At 35.5% G+C, this 19,157-nt stretch overlaps 1 protein-coding gene across 1 annotated transcript; it reads left to right on the forward strand.

Annotated features, from left to right (window-relative positions):
* Nucleotides 1-15,680: 15,680 nt before the first annotated feature.
* Nucleotides 15,681-16,344, forward strand: LOC111914159 (uncharacterized). Its single transcript, XM_023909914.3, has one exon. The coding sequence runs from the start codon at nucleotides 15,753-15,755 to the stop codon at nucleotides 16,200-16,202; it is 450 nt and encodes a 149-aa protein (XP_023765682.1). The 5' UTR covers nucleotides 15,681-15,752; the 3' UTR covers nucleotides 16,203-16,344.
* The last annotated feature ends 2,813 nt before the right edge of the window (nucleotides 16,345-19,157 follow it).

The following is a 19,157-nucleotide window of genomic DNA, read 5'->3' on the forward strand; positions in this document are numbered from 1 at the left end:
GGTTCAACAAAATAACATTAAGAGAGGGGTAGAGATTTTCGAGATGATCTACAGGGGATGAAGAAATAAAGTTCTTCTGTTCAAAAATAAAACCAAACAGATTCATCACTCTCAACATTTTAAAGACAAACATCAAGTAGTTAAACACAAATTTTAAACTGAAATTTAATCAATATAATGAAAAATCAGAAAAAACATACTCACAGTAGTAGTCGTGGCGGCCGTAGTTGTCGACTCCGTCATCATAAACTTTTTTGTTGAAGAAATAGGAGATGGTAGAAGCGTCCTTTTCATAGCATAGTAACACCTAGGTTTTATAGAGAGTAGCAGGGGAGAAAATGAAAGAAGATATTACTATTTCAAATGTGTTATGTTTGATTAGGGTTTGCACATAGAAGGAAGTGAAAGTCGATCGGAGAGGAAGGGGTTTGTAGAGAGAAAGAAGGGAGAGAATGAAGTCGATTTGGCGGGTGTAGAGAGTAGAGAGGAAGAGGAAGCGGGTGTTCAAAATTTTGGGGGATTTAGTTTCCCCCCTGAGTCCCAGAAACGCGCGTTTATTAGAATTATAAAGCGACATTTGTAGAGGACGCCCTTTTTATTATAGGTGCCCTTCGTGTTTTTAATATTTTTACATGAGACACTAATTTAAGGGCACTCAGTAATGCGCGACCTAAATCCTTAAAATTTTTGAAGAGATGACACTTTTTTAATGTCGCTCTCTAATGCGTAACATAAATCAAAGAGCGTCGTGTTTTGCACGTCGTAAAAGGGTCTTTTTCTTGTAGTGGCCCCTTGCAGTTGGTCAAACAAATCGTCTATGCGAGGCAAAGGGTAATGATTTTTAACCGTTAGCTTGTTGAGCTCCCTGTAGTCGATGCACATACGAAATGATCCGTCTTTCTTCTTGACGAACAAGACAGGTGCTCCCCATGGTGAGAAGCTTGGTCTAATAAAGCCCTTGATGAGCAGTTCGTTGAGTTGACCAGACAGTTCCTGCATCTCAGTTGGTGCTAGGCGATAGGGTGATTTGGCTACTGGGGTAGCTCCCAGAACTAGGTCGATTCGGAATTCGACTTGACGTTACGAAGGTAACCCTGGTAGTTCTTTTGGAAAGATGTCGAGGAAGTCGTGTACCATGGGGAGGTTTTTCAGGTCTTTGGTTTCTTTGCTTGTATCAACAACATGTGCAAGGAATGCATGATATTCCTTACGTAGGTACTTTTGAGTTTGAATACTTGAGATGATGCTAAGGCTAGTGTCGGGTTTATCGCCATAGATAATGAGAGTCTCGTTAGACGGAAGATTTAGGCATACAGCCATTTCATAGCACATAATGTCGGCACGATGAAGGCTCAACCAATCCATTCCGATGATGACGTCGAAACTTTTAATTGAGACCAGCATGAGGTCGATAAGAAATGAATGGCTATCTAGAGTTAGAGTATATCCTATGTATTTGCTATTAGTACTTTCTGTCTTCCCATTAGCCATTACTACAGTGAATGGTTCCTTAAGTGTGTGTGGTTGTTGTTTAAGTAAACGGGCGAATTTCTGATTTACAAAACTTCTCTCCGCTCCACTATCAAATAGTATGCATGAAAAAGAGTTTTCAAGGAGAAACGTACAAGTCACCACCGTGGGGTCAGCAACTGCTTCTCCGTTTCCATTAGCCCGAACTCTTCCCACTCCACCAACATTTCTTGTTTTAGGGCAGTCCCTTTTGTAGTGTCCCACTTCGCCACATCCATAGCATGACTGAGTCACACCAGCACTAGGGACCTGGTTGATTGGCCTTGCTGGGGATTTACAGAAGTGGACTGTATGTCCCTTCTTGTTGCAGTTGGAGCACTACAATTCTCGACAAGGTCCATTGTGGTGGAAGCTGCATTTGTTGCACTTAGGCAAGTTTCCAGTGTACTGCTTTGCTGGAGCAGCAGCGATAGGTGTTATTGCGGCATGAACTGCCACAACCTGCTGCTTTTTTGCAACTTTTTGCTTCTTCTTGTCATCCGAGAACTTCCCGCTTGTTGTCAGCGGTTTTGGAGGGTTCGGGGACGGCTAGGTTTGTTGTTGCAGATGGGGTACAAACCCCATGGTCAATGAGACGTTGTGCCAATCGCTTGGCACTGTCGAAGGTAGTGGGGTTTGAAGCTAACACATTCCCCTGAACCGGAGGCAACAGCCCCCTGATATACCTCTCTATCTTCTTTTCCTCTGTGTGAACCATGTTAGGGCAGTGGGACACCAGTTCGCTGAACCTGGCGGTATAAGAAACTATATCGGAGCCCTTCATGGTTAGGGTCCACAGCTCTTGTTCCAACTTTTGGATTTCTCCCCTTGGGTAGTATTCCTCGATCATCAGGTCTTTTAGAGTTTCCCAGCCCATGTTGTTAGCCCCTGCACGAGTGAGTGACTTGACATGGTTGTTCCACCATGTCAGGGCTTTCTCCTCAAAGGTGCAAGCAACAAACTTGACCTTACTCGCAGCCAGGCAGGAGCAAATCTCGAAGATCGACTCCGTCTTTTCAAACCATTGGGAGAGGGCAATGACTTCACCAGTCCCTTTGAAGGGTTTTGGCTTACAGTTAGTGAAGTCCTTGTAGGAGCACTCCCTCGAGCGCACAAGGAGTTCACCTTGAGTAGAGTTAACAGGGGTTCCACCTCTGCTGGCATCAGTGGAGTGGTATTGTGCCATGGCCACTGCCACAACCACAACTACTGCAGCGATTAGAGCTGCTGCATCGTATTGCGGAGGAGGTGGTGGTGGAGGTGGAGTTGGAGTAATCGGAGGGTTACGCATTGTTGATTTGCGAGGAGGCATCCTTCAACTATAAGTTTAAAGTAAAGATCTATATGGTAGTTAGAATCAATTGTGAGCATAGTGAGAGTGATCCATGGGCTAAATTGCCATAGTCCAATATAGGGCCGGCAATTCTCAACACGACCCGCGACACGACACGAAATAAACGGGTTTGGGTTGAGTTTTTCAACATGCCAACCCGTCAACCTGCCAACCTGTCAACACGTTTATTAAACGGGTCATATATGGGTTTCTCAAAAAATAAATGGGTTGACCCGCCAACCCGTTTATATTTTTAATTAAAAAAAATATTTTTTATTTTTAAATGTATTTATATTTTGACTTGTGGTCCTAACTCATAAGGTCGTAAGTAAGTTTGTAACAAATTGATTTTCCTCATTTTTTCCCTAAATCAAATGGCGTATCAGCGTATGTTTGTATGAGCGATTGAGGCATTGAATATGTTTCTATGAATGTTTTTAATTTTCATTTGGATGTTTAAGCCTTTAAGACTTAAGTTGTTAAGTCTCTAAAATTCAGATATGTTTGCATCAACCATCAAGAATTTATTCATGTTTAAATGTTAATTTTATTTATGGAATCTGACCTACGAACCCAAATCTAACCCACAAACCCGCCAACCTGTGAACCCGTATAAATAAATGGGTTCGTGGGTCATATATGGGTTTATGTTCCAAAACCGCCAACCCGTGACACGCCAACTCGTGACCTGTATATTTAAATGAGTCGTGTTTGGGTTGACATATTTTGACCCGCTAACCCGCCAACCCGCGACACGCCAACCCGAACACGACTCGATTGCCAGGCCTAGTCCAATAGTTGAATGAGTGTATGTTTTGAAATAGAATACAGTAGGTGAGTAGAGAGACACAAGGGCACAAATTTTTCCAATAGATTAGATAGCTGCCTATATTACTGGTATTATCGATGTAACGAGTTTGGGGAAAAATGACCTAACAGTAGGTATTACTTCACACCATAATGAAAAAGATCGACATTTTTTAGATTCCTAGTTAGAGTACTTGAAGAGTAGGAGTATTTTTATAGACAAAAGCTTCATAGAGCATAGTTAGGGAAGGCTATTCCTTGAGTCAAAAGAAAAGATGCACTAAACATCTGCTACTGGCGACGGGCATTCCTCGGGCGTACCCTAAGGTCTGCCAGCTGACGCCCCATTTCGAGAAGGTGTCGCTCGTAGACTCTCTGGCGAACCCGGAGCTCTATGACTTCAACATGAGTCTCCGCTAGTGCTTGCCGCAGGGTCTTGTGGTCCGTTGCAGACCTCTCCCGAGCATGCTCTAGGTGGCTGGTGCAAATGGAATGCATTCTTACATTTGCATCAACCTCCGTGATGCGTTGGAGAGCTTTCCTGCCCTGGATCTCGTTGCGGGCAACCCTTCAGACCAGGATTGGCAAGACTCTGTCCGCTGATCCTCCTTCACTGGTGTCATAAAAGCTATGGTCTCCATTGAATGACATGGGCTGATTTTGCTCTTCACCCCATGTTTCTATGCATTCAACCCATGCAGGCGTCGGGCCTTGAAATGCCTGACGGGGGTTAGGATTCGGGACCGGGGCCACAGGAGGTAGGTTGTTGACTTATGGCTTGGAGTCTGAACCATCAGAAAAACATTCAGCGAGGTGATCATCCAAAGGGATTGGATGGTCATCTTCCGGCTCATAGTCAAGCCATCCAACATTGCCTCGATTCGGGAAGTACGGGTCGCCAGGAGGATGGAATCCAACCATGATATCTACGTGAGAAAAGGGGTATAAGAATCATATACATATAGACGTACTATTTAAGATAATTGTAATATAATATTTATTAGTTACTTCAATACTTGCATAGTGCATACTAGTTATATGTATTCAAGACAAGATAGACCTTCGAATAAGTGACCCTAACTCTAAACCCACAACCAAACAAGGAACAAGGAGTAAAGAAAAGATCACAGATTCTGAGTCTATGACATCCTAGATACATATAACCTCAACGTATCCACTTAGCAACTATTGACTTAAAAATAAAGACCTTTTTAGTTCTCAGTCAAGTAATTATAGTAACACAAATACTCCTATAGTATTTTAGGTTTATGTTCTATTCTAATGTTTTCATTGTAGTAGTGTTGGTAAGTTTTTAGACTTGTTGCCATATCACAACCAATCCTGGGCATATGCTAATCACTTCTCGGACCAACATAGTTGATCTGGCTATGCCACTCCCAGAACTGACCATACATCCCCAAGCCTACTTGTGACATTCAACAATCGTAATACTTTTGTTCTGCCCTAGTGACACTGATTTTAGTATGAATGCAGGTATATATATACTTAGTTAAATATTTTATTATTTAAAAGTATAAACTCTTGATCAGAGTATTTTAATCCCATTGTGTTTATAGTTAGTATATCTTTTATGGGTTGATATACTCAATTCACTATAAACAATGCTCTGATACCAATCTGGCATACCCCAAAACCAAACAACGGTGGAAACGTTCTGGGGCGGAGGACGTCATGTACAGTATCACAACACAGAAATATAGTAAACAAGCAAACAACATCATCCATTGCATTAATAATGTATTTTAATACAAGTGTGTTCTGTATAGTTATAGACACCAAAAATATGAATCAAAATAAAAGATGAGTCTTGTAAATGCTCTATCTTCTCAATAGATGGTATCGGTACCTGTCTACTGATGACTTGAGAGTAAAAGTTATTTTGAAAGAGTTTATCCGCATTAAAGCTGGTGAGTCCATAAGTATTTAGTGTCGCGTTTTGTATGAAAAATGTTTGTAAGTGCTCGAATGTGAGAGTATGTAAAATGTTTGTAGTGACTGTTTGTATTTCCTAGAAAACCCTATGTTTTCCATTAAAAGCATCGTTCTACCAAGGCATCAAGTGTAATGCATGTTTGTTCATTGTAGGAGTGCGTATTTTTCCCAAATGTGACTATTATTAGAAAACATAGTTTTTTTACATTACTCTTTATGTGAGGAGATCACAAAGTAGATATAAAGGGAAAATAATGAAGTATCGTAGTGTAATAATATTATAGTTATTTTTGTACTAACTACCTTAATCTAATTGTTAATTAAAATATAATGTGATATAGTTGCAACCATACTAATTGACTAGGGAAAATCACGACGCTGTAATACGTCGAACAGTAATGACATCTGTCACCCGAAGATCTGCCGATCCCACTGTAGCTATCAGTAAGGTGTAGGATTGTCAATCCAATATAGATATATACACAAATTCACGTTCTCCCTCCAGAAGATTCTGGATACAAGATGAGCCACGACAGAGATGTCGTGCCCCAAAGTAGTGCCTCACATTTACTGCATAGTGTGTATATAGTGTATGTAATAGTATAGTATATGTCCTTCCTGATTCCCATCATAGTGACTTCTCTAGTGTAGTATGTAGTATGTATGAATAGTATGTATTAGTGTATGTTCTCTCTGACTCTCATTATAGTGTGTTCAGTTGTATAGTGTAGTGTATTGTTTACAGTATGTATTGACTCCTATATGTACTGCCTCATTGTATGATACATTGCACTAGAACTAGTAAGTAGTATATCACCAAACTATACCTAATATAGTTTACTAGTAAGATCATTTGTATAGCTGAGTGTATTGAAATAAGATAGGAAGTTTTTATGTGTATACATATACACATGATATATAACTAAGGATCAAACGACACTCGGACAAACAATAGGGGACTCTAAGTCCACAACCAAACAAGGAACATGAAATAGAGCGTATTATCAGTCCTAAGTCCTTCAAACCTCACTTATATAACTATATATGTATTGGACATGATTCGACAGAATATAAGTTTAAAGAGTTTTGAAAGTAAAGATTTGAAACTGAAACTAGTTTTATAAAGGGTTTAACATGTAAACGTGTTTAGAAATCATTTTGAAGTAGTTTTGTTGACAAGACAGTTTAAAGCATAGTAAATCCATTTGCGTACTAGTTATTAATCACATATGATTAATATAATATCTAGTATGATTCAAATTGTATTCTCCCCCATAAAAGCATTTAAAAACATATAAAAGGTTAATTAAGGGGGTATGAACTCACATGTTAGTGAGTGAAGTGATGGTATGATCGGTTTAGGAGGTTGAGTGTCAATTGTGGACTCGAGCACAAACGAATCCTATTAACCATATTATGACATATGTTTGTATCCAATTAGTGTTTGAAACAATCAATTATTGAGTTGGGACCACCTTAGGGGCTAGTAAACACTTATATTGAAGTGTTACAATCATATATGATTGTGTATAAAGGGTGTATGGCTATACCAGGGAGTGTATGGTCAAAATACACCATATTGGTGTGTATGCGGCCAAGATGTGTGTGCGGCCGCACACTCCTTATGAAGTGTATCAAAACATATCTTTAGGCCTTAGGAATCATCTAGGAAGGTTTCTTACTTCATGCTCTAGCCTTATATGGAGTTCATTGCCATTTTGGGACTTAAAAATGGTGTGTGCGGCCACTATGAAGGTGTGCGGCCGCACACCCTTCATGAAGATGATGAACTTGAGTTTTTCAAGCATATCATCAAGTGTTCTTAACATATAACCAAGTATAACAAGTATATACACGTTATAGAGGCTTGAAAGGGGTGATTAGGGTCCAAAACTTAGTCTGTGTTCTTGGTGTTCTTGAAGATTCACACCAAAAACGTGTTCTCATGGATATAAGTGGGGAAGAAGACTAGTTATGGTCATGTAATAGTCAATAAAGGGATGAATCACTTACTTGTTTCAATATTGGAGTGGAGAGTTGGACGATACTTGAGAGGATTTCGAGTTCTAGCTTTGAAGAAGTGGGAAAAAGTGTTCAAAATGACTAAGTGTGGTATATATAGGTGGGAGTGTGTATCTGGGATGGGTGTGCGGCCGCACACTCCATGTTTTGGAGTGTTTGGCCCGATCTTTCTTGATATGCATCGGGTTATCCTATTTCTATGTTCCTACCTTAATTGTACTAGGTTTGGAACACTCAAATAGACCCCAAACAGTGCTAGATGCTAGTAAAACGAGTTTAACTTTGATTCAATTGGTCTCTTGTACAAGATAGAAATTTCGGGTTGTCACATCACCGACTCAGTACCCTACCTCAAATCCAGGTACATTGGGCCAATCTATCCCTTTCTACCAGCGACACATAATGGGAACAAAACATCTTAGAGAACTGCTACCAAGACACAACAGCTCTCTGCTCAGCAGAGTAGGAACTAGTAGCGAGCCTCCACCAATCCTTGGATCTAACCCTCAGAAGGTTTAGAGGACACCTGACCTTCTGGTCAGCAGGACATGAACACGTGAAGAAGCACCCCTCCACATCAAATAGCTACCTCATGGCCACAATTGGATCCTGAACTCCATTGAAATTCGGGGGCTTCGTATTATCGAAGTCCCGATACTAAAAAGCCCGTCCTGTCCCAATACATGCAGTCACTATGGCTACGAAGGCTGCAACAGTAGCCGTCCCAGCAATGGCTATGTAGTGATCATCAAATAACTCCATCATCGTGATCTTGATAGACCCGAACATCTCTAAAATCTAACCCCGAACAATAGCAACCACCTCCTCACGGATGATCTCCCTTACACGGTCCTCTGTCAATGTTGGCCCACCCTGACTGCCAGCTCCCGATTCGGATCTAGTCCGGTCTCGAATCGTCTTGTAACCTCCATACCGAAAAATGCACCAGGAAGATATCAAACAATTCACATAAATAACGAGGAACCAACTCCCAATGAAGCCCTAAGGGTTGTGACTTCCTTGTTACGCATACAGGTCCTGTGCTTTCAGTAGTATGGTCTCATACTACCTTCCACACATACCTGTGTTTGTCTCGAGGATCATCACAACACCCTAACAATACTCATAAGCATAAACGAATGTGCAATCCTCACTCCTAGATGAAACTTAACATCTCACGACTGGCCGGCTAACCTGACACCACTTAACCATGAAACTTTCACCAACCCTACAACACTCGCGTATGCTAGCCATAAATAACACTGGACCCTATAGACTTTCGAATATCTGATCCTACCCTAAGCCCTTCATCAAACAAGGACAAGAAATAAGGCCAAACCAAACATTCTCAGGCTATAAGATCTTAGTTATATATAACCGTGATGCATACACTAAGCAATTACAGTAATGATGTCATTTTCATAAAGAAAAGGTCCTAGGCTATCAGGCATCATATAACCAGACAGTTATATCATCCAATTCCTGAAGATCCCTAGCCTATTACTAGCATGTTCTTCTAGCATATCATAGTATCAAGAAATAACATGGTATTTTGGGGTCTACTTACTGGCTCCGGCTGGTTGTACACATCACATCCTCCTTTAGTATTTTGAAAATCATTTTGAAAATATTTTCCTTCGCTTGAGACTGGATTCACACGAGTGTTCCTCCAATTCACTAAAACCAAGGCTCTGATACCAACTTGTAACATCCATAAAATTCATAGAAGTTTTAATCTTTTTCAAACATCCAAAGACCACCATTTATTACAAATTGTTTTCAATATAGTTTGCCATCAGAGTAATCCCAGAAATCATAACATAAAATACAAGGAGGTTCACGATCAAGCCTTCGCCTTCCCGCGATCATCCGAAGTACCTAAAACAAAATCCACAACTGTAAGCCCAAAGCGTAGTGAGTTCCCCCATAATACAAATACAATAACAACACACATATAATAACAACATACTATGGGCCCAATCAACCATCAGGTTGGAATGCCAACATGTTATGGATCCAGTCAACCTTTGGGTTGGAATACCCTCGACCCTCAACCATCGGGTTGGACTGCCCTGTCATGTTGGCTTACGCACAAAGCAGAGAAGCCTCAGCCACCAATCAAATATGTGCACATATAACAGATAATCATATAACAATATACATGCAATCAGACATATCTAATTGGCCACTAAGCATAACATCATCCTATCTTCCAGGATACCGATCTAACAGATCATAACAACATAACAACACGCATAACAAAATATCAATCCGTTGGGCCGGAATTGGTGCCATCGAACCACAATTATAGTGAGGAAAACTCACCTCTCAAGTAGTGTTGAACCGGTAAAAACCAACTCCAAGACTCAGTTATGGACTCAACAACCTACAACCACCATATAACCATTCTATCAAAACCTCCAAATACCCAAAATGCCCTCAAAGTCACACTTGGTTAGTCATGGCTAAAGTCAAAGTCAACAATCAAGGTTAATAGCCAAGATCAACAATCTATGTTGACCCAACTCGTCAAGTGCATCTATCGACTCGTCGAGTTCCTTCAGTACTTAGAAAACAAGAAAAAAAACCCGAACCAACTCGCTGAGTTGTTAGAAAAACTCATCGAGTTTCTACAGTATCTAGAAAACGGGAAGACCCGATTCAACTCGCCGAGTTGGCTAGGCAACTCGTTGAGTTCTCTTAGTCTTAAAGCATTCAGCCAATTCCCAATTGGATCTAGTGCCACAAACCATAGATCTGGTCTTTTAGAACTGAAATACCACGTAAAGTTGCTAACTTTATGTCCATGAATGGCATCAAGAGGCTAAAACACTAAAACCAAGCTTATTAAGGGACTTAGAGCATGAAGGAGGGCCAAGACTTGGTAAAGTTGGAGACTTTAAGTCCATGGAGGCCATGAGATGTCTGGATCTGAAGTCATAGCCTCATAACATGCTCAAGTCCAAGAATGGTCCAAAAATGAGCTAATAATGGCCAAAAATTTCAAATGAAGAGATCTAGCAAAGGGATGATCAAGATATCGACTTTATACCTCAAAATGACTGCAAAAACAATGAAAATCCAGGATTTAAAGCCTTCCTCTGAATCAATCCTCTTCAATCTTCAAGTTCCTTCCAAAAGAGCACCAAAAATACACTCCAAGCACACACACTCAAAATGAGAGATGATGCGCAAATTAGGGTTTCTATGGACTGAGGGGACGATAAGGGAGGCCAACAATGAGTCACAAGGTCTTTAAATAAGGTGTAAAACCCTAAAAATTAGGGTTTCATAAGCAGCCATCAACTCATCGAGTTTTTCTCAACAACTCATCGAGTTGAGAGCTTCCAACACGTCGAGTCTGAGGTCATCAACTCGACGATTTCCAAAGGATAATTTGTCTTTTAAGCCATAAATCTCATACTTGAGAGTCTGGACGTTACATTGTTAATTGAACCAATGATACTTGCACACACACCTCTCTAAACCCGATTAGAATGTCCGACACCAAACCCACCTCTCTCCTATACAAAGCCTTAATAAGAGTAACCCATATAGAGTTAGACTCATTAAAGAACCACCAACACCATTTATAGGAAAGGGCATTATTGAAGGCTTTTAAGATCCTAACATCCAACCCACCTTTTTGCTTTGAGTTTAAGATGAGGTCCCATTTCACCCAACTTGACGATAATCCTAAGAATGCTCACCCTAAAAGAAGTGAGCTTTCATTGACTCCAACAAACGAAGAGCACCTCTCGACACCTTACACATAAACATGTAATTGATACCGCCCCCCCCCCCCCCCCTCCAAAATGGATTTCAATAAGGTTAAGCGACCCCCAAATGAAAAGTAGCTTAACCTTCTTGTTTGATAATCGTTTCCAAAACCTATCTACAGTCACCTTCCAATATCTCAATCACAACATATTATCTCCAACAGGTAACCCTGTATACATAAAAAGTTGCACTACAACATGCCACAGTCTAAATGGATATCTGATCAACATTATGATCATCCCACTCACCTAAGAACAAGGCATCATCAACATAAAAAATATAAGACATACTCCTTTCCCCGTACCCAATGGCAACACCTCTAAAGATGCCATGAGCTACCACATCCTCTATAGCAATGTGCCTCCTCCGTAGCAATAATGAAAAGGGAAGGAGATAAAGGATCCCCTATCGTAATCTTCTATGTAGCTGGAACTCCTCCGTAAGGCATCCATTCAGAACAATTGAAGACCTGACGTTCCTAAAGATAACACGAATCCAAAGACTGCTAAGTATCACCAAATCCTATAAACTCTAAAACCTGATTAATACACTCCCACATGACATCCATACACCTTCTTAAATTTCATTTTGAAGGGCAAATTTAATTAGTTGTTTATAATTGGTTCATTCCTTTTCTGACTCCTTTAATAGATTATAAAATTGAGTGGTTAAAGTAAACATCTACGATTCGTTTAAAAGGTCATCAAAAATTTCAAGAGAAAAAATGTTACTCCCTCCGTCCCAAAATTATAGTCCATCTTTCCTTTTTGGTTTGTCCCAAAATAATAATCGACTTCTAAAAATAAATAACAATTTTACCAAAATACCCCCTCATTATTACTTAACCAACTAAGCATTTAATGGAACATTAAATGCAAAGTAAGGACAAAACTGTCATTTTATTATATAAAGTTAGTGGTAATTAATTGTTTTTTTAATCTGTGTGTTTTTTGACTGTGGACAATAATATTAATACGGAGGGAGTAAAAAAAAATCACATAGCTAGGGCCGACAATTCTCGACACGACACGCGACACGACCCGCAACACGACACGAAATAAACGAGTTTGGGTTGAGTTTTTCAACACGCCAACCCGTCAACCTGCCAACCTGTCAACACGTTTATTAAACGGGTCATATATGGGTTTCTCAAAAAATAAATGGGTTGACCCGCCAACCCGTTTATATTTTTAATTAAAAAAAATATTTTTTATTTTTAAATGTATTTATATTTTGACTTGTGGTCCTAACTCATAAGGTCGTAAGTAAGTTTGTAACAAATTGATTTTCCTCATTTTTTTCCTAAATCAAATGGCGTATCAGCGTATGTTTGTATGAGCGATTGAGGCATTGAATATGTTTCTATGAATGTTTTTAATTTTCATTTGGATGTTTAAGACTTTAAGACTTAAGTTGTTAAGTGTCTAAAATTCAGATATGTTTGCATCAACCATCAAGAATTTATTCATGTTTAAATGTTAATTTTATTTATGGGTTCGTGGGTTATATATGAGTTTATGTTCCAAAACCGCCAACCCGTGACACGCCAACCCGTGACCTGAATATTTAAATGGGTCGTGTTTGGGTTGATATATTTTGACCCGCCAACCCGCGACACGCCAATCCGAACACGACTCGATTGCCAGGCCTACACATAGCATTATTGCATTTGGCCATATTCCCAATGAATTAAACTGTTCAACCGACACATCACAATATCTTTTTGAAATTAGGTTTAATTTTCCTGGAAACATAATTAAATATCTAACTTGTATTGATATAAAACAAATAATTTAAAATATTGAAAGATGCTGGTGGTCAAACTGAGAGTCTCATTGAGATTTGAACATAACATGTTATAGAGCATTTGTGATTGGATTTTTTTGGGGTTTTTTCTAGAAGTTTTTTTCTATCATAAAATGTTTATGAAAATTAAAAAAAAAAAAGTTAACTGGATGATTTATTTTTCAAACTTAATAAGTTTCTTGATAATTAACAAATTATTATCACGAAATTTTTTAATGATTTGATGTGTCTTATAAGTTTTCAATCAAAAATAAAAATTAATACAAAGGTTTTAAAATAACAAATTGAAAAATATTCTTTTATAGAGATAAAATAAGATTTTACATTTTTTTTTAAACTCTTCAAAAAAGCTATCATATATTCCCATTACTTGTTAGGTTCTATCAATATAAATCAATACATGACACATGACACATGACACGTTAGATATTTATATATGTATTGTCATAATGTGTGCACGAATATGCATGTACGCATGTGCCACAAGACCCACAAACCTTAAGTCATACGGACTAAAGATGCGTTAAATTTAATGCATGTTCAAGCTAATTATCTTCAGTTAAATATTATTAATGTTATGTTATTATCTTATTTTATAAATTTAATAAAAATATGCAAGATTTAGGACATTTAAACATGTAAATACTTTGAACCAGATCTCCTTTTGTCATCAAATATATACAGTGTATCTAATATTTTAAACTTAAAAAGGTTGTTTGTTTTTATTTTTCCATAAACTCATGACTCATGTATAAGAAAAATAGATGTATTAGTAATAATGTCGGTATAAATAATGATTTTTTTTTCATAAGTTATAAAATCATATAAATATTACTTGATATGGAACGTAACAGATTATAAACCTAAAGAATTTTAATTGTACACAATACTTTTTATTAAAAAAAAAAAGTAAAGCCATATTAGCTTTATGTAAAAGTTGGAAATTTCTAACCTTTTTAAAAAATCATTTTTTTTTCTAAAGAAGTTAGTTTTTACCAAATATTTTTGGATTTATTAACTTTTAAAAATACCAATAAATTAATAAGTTATTTTAAAACACTCATAAACATCGGATGTTTATTTGGATGGATCAGTTTAATCCGATCCAATCAATTAAATCCATATTGATTTCAATTTTTAAAATATGAATTTGAATAATACAAACTAGATTTAAATATGATCTGAACCAACTAAATTATAATTCGATTTGGTCGGTTTTTACGATTCGGATTTCAAAAGGAATGACATTTAAGAAAATATATAGCATGAATATTTGTCACTCTAAATAAAAATAAATTGTTTAATTGAGAATTAAAATCTACGAACAACTATTCAATATATATATATATATATATATATATATATATATATATATATATATATATATATATATATATATATATATTATAATTTAATATTTTATAAATAAAAACTTTTGAAAAGTACATATTAAAGTATTTTATTGGGCAATACATACTAATCTCTTTAAAAATATAATTTAGTAAACTAATAAATAATTAAAAGATGTATATTGAAAACAAATATATATAAATAAATAAATAATAAATTTTTATTTGGTTTTTTTGGATTATTCGGTTTTAATTTTATAAACCGTAACCAATCTGAAATCCAAAATAATAATTCGATTTTGTTGAAAACTCATCCAAAAATCTAAAAATCCGAACCAAATAATCAAATCCAAATTGTCTAATTAAACATTCAGTTTTATCCGTGAACAACCTTACCCCTAAACGATGGCGTTTAAGTTGTATTTTTTTTTTCAATTTTGACCTGATTTGTTTCAACTAGAAGAAGAATCCTAATGATATAGGTGTAAAGATAGAGTTGGTTTGGAGTTGTAGATAAAAAGAAAAGATGTTGAGATTGGTTGAAGGTGGGGTCACCCCATTAATACATAGGAGGTGTAGTTTCCAATTCAATTCCACTTTGGTTCTACCATATCTAACACAATCTTAAATGGTGCATTATTTGTCTCCTTTTTGTGGGCCTTTTCTCCACTTACATCATTGATGTTGGGGTTTCATCTCATACCTAATGTCTCTTGCACAAAACATTGCATATACACCAAACATTTCCTAACATACGACTATTACGTAGTATTACGTGTCATCATTTATATAAGTTATTAGTCTGTTATATATAGTACTTTTCAATTTGTTAAGAATTTTGAATCAATATCTTGTGTATTTCATAAATATCTAAAGAAAACTTAATGTATTATTCGTTTTTATTTATGGATTACCCGATTCTTATAAGTTATTTACTTTGTCAGCTATAATATTCTAAAGTGGAAATGAATTGACGATTGAGATTTTGGGGATATGGTCCATCCTACTCAGCAACCTCTATGTAGTAGATCTAAAGATAATTGTACCATCATTTCTTTAGGGCCCACCCATTGAATAATTTACTTGTGGGAATTTTGCCTATATAAACCAACTCTCTTTCTTCATTTCATCATTGTGTACTCAAATTCTCATCTCAATTCCCCCTCTTTTTTCACATCCATTTCATTTGCTAGATGGCTTCTATGATCCAAGAAAATTGGGCAACCATCAATGGCCAAGATGGTTTTGATGAGTTCGAGCCATTGGAAATCGATGACACCCTTTGGATGTCAATTCTTGATGAACCACATGTAGATGATGAGTGTGATGATGAGAGATTATCGAATGTGATTCGGTCTTTAGAAGCTGAGATTAATCCAATTGTGATTGATGAAAGTGATATGAGTTTAGAGCTAGAATGGAATGCTGACTGGGAGGGTAGTCATCAATTTTCGACCAGTCAGAATGTTTCTAAATCGCATGATCTTGATTATAATTGGATGGAAATTGATGATATGTACATCCAAGGGTATGAAGATGGAATTGGTGGTATAATAGAGTTTGGTGGTGTTAAAGATTTTTCCCAAATATCTTATGGAGTGGATGAGCATGTTTATGGTGCTTTATGGCAAGAAACTAATTGAATGATGCTCCTAAGGGGTGTTAATAGTCCAATATTTAAGTTAATGGACCTTTTTTGTAAATGAACTTGTAATGTTTGAGGGTTGCAATTGCCCTTTACTACATCAATTAATTGAATATCAAAAAAATAGTTACTTAGCTTCATTCATTTTTATCCTAACTTTTATTTCTAATTAGAAGAAATAAGTTGAATAATTTCATTATTTTTATATTACTTTAAAATTGATTAAGGTTAAGGTTTATAGGATGTCGTAATTTCATCCCCTTGTTCACCTTCCTTTAAGTCAATTTTTGCTAAAGTTTGCAAAGCATATATTCCGTGACTTTTTCTATTATTGTCCTATATATGTAGTCTAAAAAAGATTCACCACTGTTGTTCTTACTTTGTTGTAACACGTTATTTACAATAAATCATAAGATTCTTAATACAAGAGAAATTCTTCTATAATACATGATAAATTAAATTGTTTCTTACTTTTTATGCCTACAAATGTTTCTACCTAGTAAAATTATAACAAGTGTTATTATTTCATATTTTTTTTAACTAACTCATTAAATCTATCATTCCTAATAAATAAAGATCTTTTTGCCACACGTCACATTTTCATTTATTTTGCCACGTGTAATTTTGTGGTTATTTTAAATTAATTCTTATTCAACATGTCATTTTATGGTTTTTTCATTTTATTAAATTGTACATAGTATTTATATTCAATAATAAATGCATATTAATTTCATTAATGATTTTTTTTTTTAATTTCAAAATTACCAAATTAAAGATTCATTAATTTTCTTTATTTATTTATTTAAATTATTTGTTTAAATTTAAAAGAGAAAAAAAACACTTTAATTTTTGTAATTCAATATTTTTCTCATTTTTCTTATAAATTCATACTTTTCAAATGTTTAGAATTTTGTATTTAGTTTTTTTTAAATAAACTCATGTAATACATGGATCTCACACCTAGTATTTGAGAATATATCATACTATAAAATTAAATTGGATATCTCTTGTCATAATTTTAATGAATAGGAATATTTATATGCATAAAAAATATAGGAGGTAATTTAATTTCTCTATATTACAATATCATTGATTATTGTCCGACGATGTAAATATATTTATAGATATCTTGCTTTATTATTTATGGAAATTGTCTGCCGTTCAAAAAAACAATTATGGAAATCGTGATATATCTAACGAAATACAGGATGGAGGTTAGAAACTATTAAGAATTTATAAAATATTGTTGTCGGTTCGAAAAGAAAAGTATCATTTATTGACAAATATGGATGAAAGATAGTGATAAGAGATTCTTATTTTGTATGACAACACATGGCAAACAAAAAAAAAGTTTCTGCTATGGTGGATTATACATATATATGACATATTGGAAACCAAGTAAATATGGTGACCAAGTTTATTACTTGGGGACCAGATAAGAAGTTAGGTTGAAGCACAATTTGTAGATTCTAGTACATCTTGTGACGCATGAAGCTCAAACTTTTAAGTACGAAAATAAGTGATAATCTTGTATAAGACAGTAGGGCAGGTTCAATTTTATTTTATATATATATATATATATATATATATATATATATATATATATATATATATATATATATATATATATATATATATATATATATATATATATATATATATATATATATTGAACAATAGAAAAACATATTAGAAAAACACTAGCAAAGAGCTAGTCAAAAACACCCAAGCAACATCCACAAAGGCAAAAAGGGAAAACTTTACATAACAGCTAAAATAGGATTTTGGAGCCACAAAATCCACCTAAAACTCTTCTTAACCCTATTAGAACACCCGATAAACAATATATAAACTATATCATAAAAAATATGACTCTTATTTTATAACTCTTATTCCGTTGATTTTTTTTTTCAAACACAGACTTATTCCTGAAAAGCCAAATATACCACCACATCACAAAAAAAACACCTTCCAAAATATCCTTTACCCCCTTCCGTAAATGAAGATCAATGAACCAAGAACTCCAATCATCGGTGTTGGTTCGTTGATTTTGCATAGTTAGGATGGGATAAAAAATTAACGATCCAATGTTCATACCATTTTTATATAGCTTGATTATTAAACTTCTAAACATGAACAAAATTCGAATCAATCCTTTTATATGTAAATGTGTTTATATTTAGGTACAATGACAAAGTAAAATTTAAAATGTAACACTCAACGAAAACCAATGTGCTAATACAGTCACCGTTTGTGAAAAAATATCATCATCAAAAAATAGTCTAAAAACTTGGTTAATCTCGTCGAACATGTCCAATTTAAGGAGATCATGGTCAGATTTGACAATGTTCGGTGACCACGAATAGCTTTGGTCTTCACAATCCACATATTGGACAAACCATATCATCAAAGATCATAATTTCTAGCATAACAATTATTAAAATTAATTATAAATCTCAATGTCTATATAAACATCTTCCTCAAAAGGGCATCATGGGAAAACTATAAATACTTACAATTATATATCTTAGCATCTGTTAACTACTACTTTTAGTATATCAACCATGCCAAGATGAAGCAAATCCAAATCATGATTCAGTCATTTAGGAATCAAAAGCCATGAAGCATACCACAAACACAAAGATACTATAATATAATACTCAACGGCAAATTTGCCTCTTTTTTTTTTTTTTTTTTTTTTTTTTTTAATAAAAAAATTCTTGCGTATAACTCAAACTTTTAAAGACATATTTTCATCATGACCATCAACATCTTTCATTAAAGAAACATGATATTCTTAAAATTCTCCACTTAACCACGTCTTTCCACGTAAATGCCCATTTCTTGTCTTTCTCATCCTATAAAAAAAACATTAATATAAAAAACTTTATTTTTAACAAGAATATATAAAAAAAAACATTAATATAAATAACTTTATTTTTAACAAGAATAT

This window comes from Lactuca sativa, chromosome 7 (genome assembly GCF_002870075.4).
Source record: "Lactuca sativa cultivar Salinas chromosome 7, Lsat_Salinas_v11, whole genome shotgun sequence".
Lineage (NCBI taxonomy): Eukaryota > Viridiplantae > Streptophyta > Magnoliopsida > Asterales > Asteraceae > Lactuca > Lactuca sativa.

What these genes read in the sequence shown, in the direction of transcription:
- LOC111914159 (XM_023909914.3), top strand. Translation starts at nt 15,753, where the DNA reads ATGGCTTCTATGATCCAAGAAAATTGGGCAACCATCAATGGCCAAGAT.